Consider the following 4,720-nt stretch of genomic DNA (forward strand, 5'->3'; position numbering starts at 1 on the left):
CATTTGTAGATCTCTAAGGTGTCACTCTTCAGTTCTACTACTTTGCTTCCAAAGATCAAATTTCTCTCTTTTTTTCATTTTAACTAGTCAAAATAAAACTTCTGGTGGTGTGATGCATAGGCACCTGCACATCAAGTTGAGGTGTTTAGACCTGTCTGATGCTCAACAGTTAAAGAATAGGACATCATGTTTGTGTTAGTCTCATCCCCAGTCTACTGACAATGAATTATACACATTGGCACTCATCCTCCAACTTTCTTTTCCACTACAAATAATTAAGGAGAAAAACTTCACTGACGAATATACAAGCCAAAACAGAGCCACCAGCAACACTAATGTGCTAGTAGCTTATCAAACAACACCACTACACCCAGGCAACTTCTTCAATCCCTGGCTTTGAATTGCTCTCCGCACAAGGAATGCATCATGCCACCTTCCTGCATTAGCATATAAATTAGATAGTAGTACTCTACCGGCCCCATGAGTTGGTTCTAACCTTGCCAAGTTCTCTGCAGCCTTTTCTCCTATTTCCATGTTCCCATGAGTTCTACATGCTGCCAGCAGTGTTCCCCATATCACAACATCTGCCTTCATGGGCATGGTCCCTATCAGTTGCTCAGCCTCTTCTAAACGCCCAGCTCTGCCCAAGAGATCAATCATACACCCATAATGCTTAATATTTGGATCTACATTATATACCTTCTTCATACAATCAAAATACCCTTCTGCAACATCCACCAATCCTGCATGACAACATGCACTCAAGACTCCTATGAATGTGATGAAATTAGGTTTTATGCGAGTCCTTTGTAGATCTGTGAATAGTTTAAGGGCCATGTCAGCGTGCCCATGCATGGCCAACCCACATATTATGGCATTCCATGGTGAAACTGATGAAACCTTATCACAGATTTGATGGAATACCTGCAAGCCTCCATCAATGCTTCCACACTTCGCATACATATCGATAAGCCCAGCACTCAAGTTGTCATTGAGAGGGATAGAATTATGGTGTATATAATCAAGAACCCATCTTCCCTGCTTCAATGTTCCTGAAGTGGCAATGGCTGAGAGGATGCTTACCATTGTAATTTCATTCGGTTGGATGCCACTAGCCAGCATCTCATGGAAGAGTTGCAATGTCAAATCAGACTGCCCACTTTGGGCATAACCCGCAATCATGGAGCTCCAAGAAACAACGTCCCTGTGGGGCATCACATTAAATAAATTCCTTGCTGAATCAACCATGCCATTTTTCACAAATCCTGCAATTAAAGCATTCCAAGATGATATATTGCTTTTACTTCCCGATTCAAACTGCATACAGGCTAGATTAATCTTGTGACAAGCTGAATAAAAATGGATGATTGTTGCCTGCACAAACTCATGGCAATCCAAGCCAGTCTTCACCATTGTGGCGTGAAATTGCTGACCATCATCAAATGCTGCTGACCGCCCACAAGCTGAAACCAAATCCACAATCATGACTTCGTTGGGCCCAAACCCAGCTTGTAGCATATCGATATACATCAAAATGGCTTCACTTAGCTTCTCTGCTCGTACATACCCATCGATTATGGTACCCCAAGAAACCAAATCCTTCACAGGCATCCTGTCAAACAAATCTCTGGCTGAATCAATAAGGCCAGCCTTTGAATACCCATTTAACATCACGTTCCATGTCACTATATTCCGCTCTGGATTGTCATCGAAGATCACCTTGGCATCAGCTAAGTTCAAACAAGCAGAATACATGTGAATTAAATTTGTCGAAACAAGGTTAAACGATTGAAGTCCAAGTTTGACAGCCAAGCCATGGATCATAAATCCGTGCACAAGCCCACCTAATTGTGAGTACGCCGAGATTACACTGGCCAGTGTTACCTCATTCGGAGCCACACCCGCAGCCTGCATGTCTTGAAAAGCACCCAGAGCATCAACGAAGAGATAATTCTGAGCAAAACCCATTATCATCGTGGTGAAAGAGACACAATCTCGTGCGGGCATTATCTCAAACAATCGGACTGCATCCTCAAGGCGACCACTCTTCACGTAACCCCCAAGCATAATGTTACAAGAAGCAAAGTCCAACCGATTAGAGGAATCAAACATCGAGCGAGCAGACTCGATCCGACCGCATTTGACATAGAGATTGATGAAACTATTATAGATGAAGATGTTGGAGTCGAGGCCGGATTTCAGTGCGAGGGAATGAAGCTGCTCACCCTGGAAGATTGCCAATAGGGAAGAACAGGATTTAAGTGCGGAGACCAATGCGTAGTCGCAGATACCAGTGGTGGGTTGTCTCTGGTCCCTTTGGCTGACAAAGAAGGAGCAAAGATTGTCTTCGGGGGAGTCGTGGAGTAGTCGAGTCGGATCATTTCTAGGAGCTGTGGAAAGCCATTTTCCATTTGATCGTCGAATAGAAAGTGAAGGGATTCGACCATGAATGAATGAAGCGGTACCTTTGAGGACATTGATCATGAGATGAGACCATAAGGCAGGAGGAAATAAGCCTTTACAAGGTCTTAAAGCAGGCAGATGATGAACCACATGGAACCATATATGGTTGGTCTCAATGTATGAACCTTGTTAGCTGCAAATACAACTTTGATTGGAACGTTCCTTGTAAATGAAGCTGCAAATACAGGCAGCCAAATCACATTAGATTCAAGACAAAAAGCTCATTAGTAATGCAACTGAGAACATCCATTGAATCAGATCAAATCAAGTAAAATTGGTAAGTTTTCACACCTACAAGTATGGTTGATGAGAAAAGGTAAAAAAGCAAAGAACCCACTACTTCACTCTCCCACGACTCCTAATACCTAAGAAACTATAAGGCAGAGAAAACTAAATGTAAGAGGGATTCTGAATGTCCTTGCCAAAAAGCCAAGCTCCGTTGCCATTTGGCAAGCATGGACAGGCGAGTGTGGCACCATCTGATAGAGACCCACCCCCGACCCATCTCAGTGGCCAAATTTCAGCTTGCAACATGCATGAAGTGGTTACAGGTAAGTTAAAACTTTCTTAGAATTACAACAATGCAATTTCACAATAATGGACTCTAGAATGTTGTCTGTTAATTTTTCTGTCAGTTCGGACTCAGCTTTAAAATCCTTCCCCTACTCATTGGGGGTTGAATTCGACAAATGAGTGAGATGTGGGTTCCTCTGTCGCATTGGCCAACACACGTTCGCTACATCCCAAGGGTGTAGCCCTGTGGAAAAATATAACAAAATATTAATTGAATACCTATTAACACTAATGTGAACAGAGACTGATCTGTTAAAACGCATGCCAGAAGATTGATATTAGGACTCTTTTCTCTAGTTTGCATCAGAAAGTCATCTCTAAAAAATGAAACCTGGGCATATAAAAGCCTTAAAGGAGAAATAAAGAAATGATTCAGGTGAAATTCAATCTACATATAAATTAGTAAGTCAGTCCCCTGTACTAAGCATAAGAATGAAACTGACCGGCAGTGCTACATAATACAAATTGGACATGCACATCTATATATAAACCATATGGTTAGCTATGTAGCTATCCAACTACCTAGGGAGAGGATATATGTATATGTAGGACCAATTACATAGAGCCAATGGTATTCCATCCATTTTTCTATTATAAAATGCATCTCTTCTTTAATATAAAAACCCATGAACTCAATTATATATATTTAAAACTATTTTTTAAGTTATGGACTGGTGGCACATGATACTAGATGATGTTTACAGATAAGCTGCCAGAAAATGTAAGCAATGCCATTAGAGAAGTAATCAAGTTAGAAAATATAAAATAAAAATTAATGGTTGTAGCATAGCAGCAAATTGAGACAAAAATAAAAACAATTTTGAAATTGAGAATCAACCTTTGACTCTTGAGGCTCCTTGCAAATTGTTTTTTGTAAGAAACAAAAACATAAACGAGTAATGAACTTCTCCATCTAATAGGGGAAAAATTAATACACATATCACATGAATAAATATGATAATAACAATTGAAGAACAACTAAAACAGAGAAAATTTTAAAAAACAGGAAAATGTACATAGTTTCAATCGTGTCAACCACCACTGTAAACTATCCATCTAGTTTAAGCAAATACCCTGCTTAAACTTAAATTGCAAAGGAAATTGATATATTGATTCAGCTCTGGATTGCTTTTAGACCCTTGAAGGCAGTATCCTATGATATATGTACCAATAAATCAGCACTAAAAACAGAAGCCAAAAGGAAAAAAAAAAAAATAGAAGACAATGGCAGCATAAGTAGGAAGTAGAGTATAGTATAATGAGGGATGTTCATAATAGCATGAGCAACATTAGAAGACACATAGTAGAAAGTTCTTTACTATGCTCATTTGTTCTCGAAGATGAAACCTCTCTCTCTCTCTCTCTGGTTTAGAGCACCTGAAATACCCTGTTCCGCTGCAGTCTGCAAAAAAATCTCCATACTGATCTGTGGTACTCTGTTTTTCTGAAGTTTTTGGAATCTCACAATATAACAGATCTATCCATCAGATCTGTCTCCAATTTTTAGCCGTTATCTGTCCATCTAAACGGGTCTCTCAACCTCAGTTTGGTGTCCATCTAACACCTTGATAAGTTGATTTCTGATATCACCCAAAAATATGGGTTTGTGATCTTAGATTTCATCTATATTGCTACTGTTCATACTTATTTGTGCTGGCTGTTCTATTACTGCTTCATATTGCTA

General features: G+C 39.8%; 1 protein-coding gene across 1 annotated transcript; it reads right to left on the minus strand.

Annotated features, from left to right (window-relative positions):
• Nucleotides 1–277: 277 nt before the first annotated feature.
• On the minus strand, nucleotides 278–2,551 carry LOC122660468 (pentatricopeptide repeat-containing protein At5g19020, mitochondrial). Its single transcript, XM_043855781.1, has one exon. The coding sequence runs from the start codon at nucleotides 2,482–2,484 to the stop codon at nucleotides 352–354; it is 2,133 nt and encodes a 710-aa protein (XP_043711716.1). The 5' UTR covers nucleotides 2,485–2,551; the 3' UTR covers nucleotides 278–351.
• Between the last annotated feature and the right edge of the window lie 2,169 nt (nucleotides 2,552–4,720).

This window comes from Telopea speciosissima, chromosome 4, assembly GCF_018873765.1.
Source record: "Telopea speciosissima isolate NSW1024214 ecotype Mountain lineage chromosome 4, Tspe_v1, whole genome shotgun sequence".
NCBI classification, from domain to species: domain Eukaryota; kingdom Viridiplantae; phylum Streptophyta; class Magnoliopsida; order Proteales; family Proteaceae; genus Telopea; species Telopea speciosissima.

Excerpts from the sequence above, each read along its gene's own strand:
- LOC122660468 (XM_043855781.1), bottom strand. The coding sequence starts at position 2,484 with ATGATCAATGTCCTCAAAGGTACCGCTTCATTCATTCATGGTCGAATC.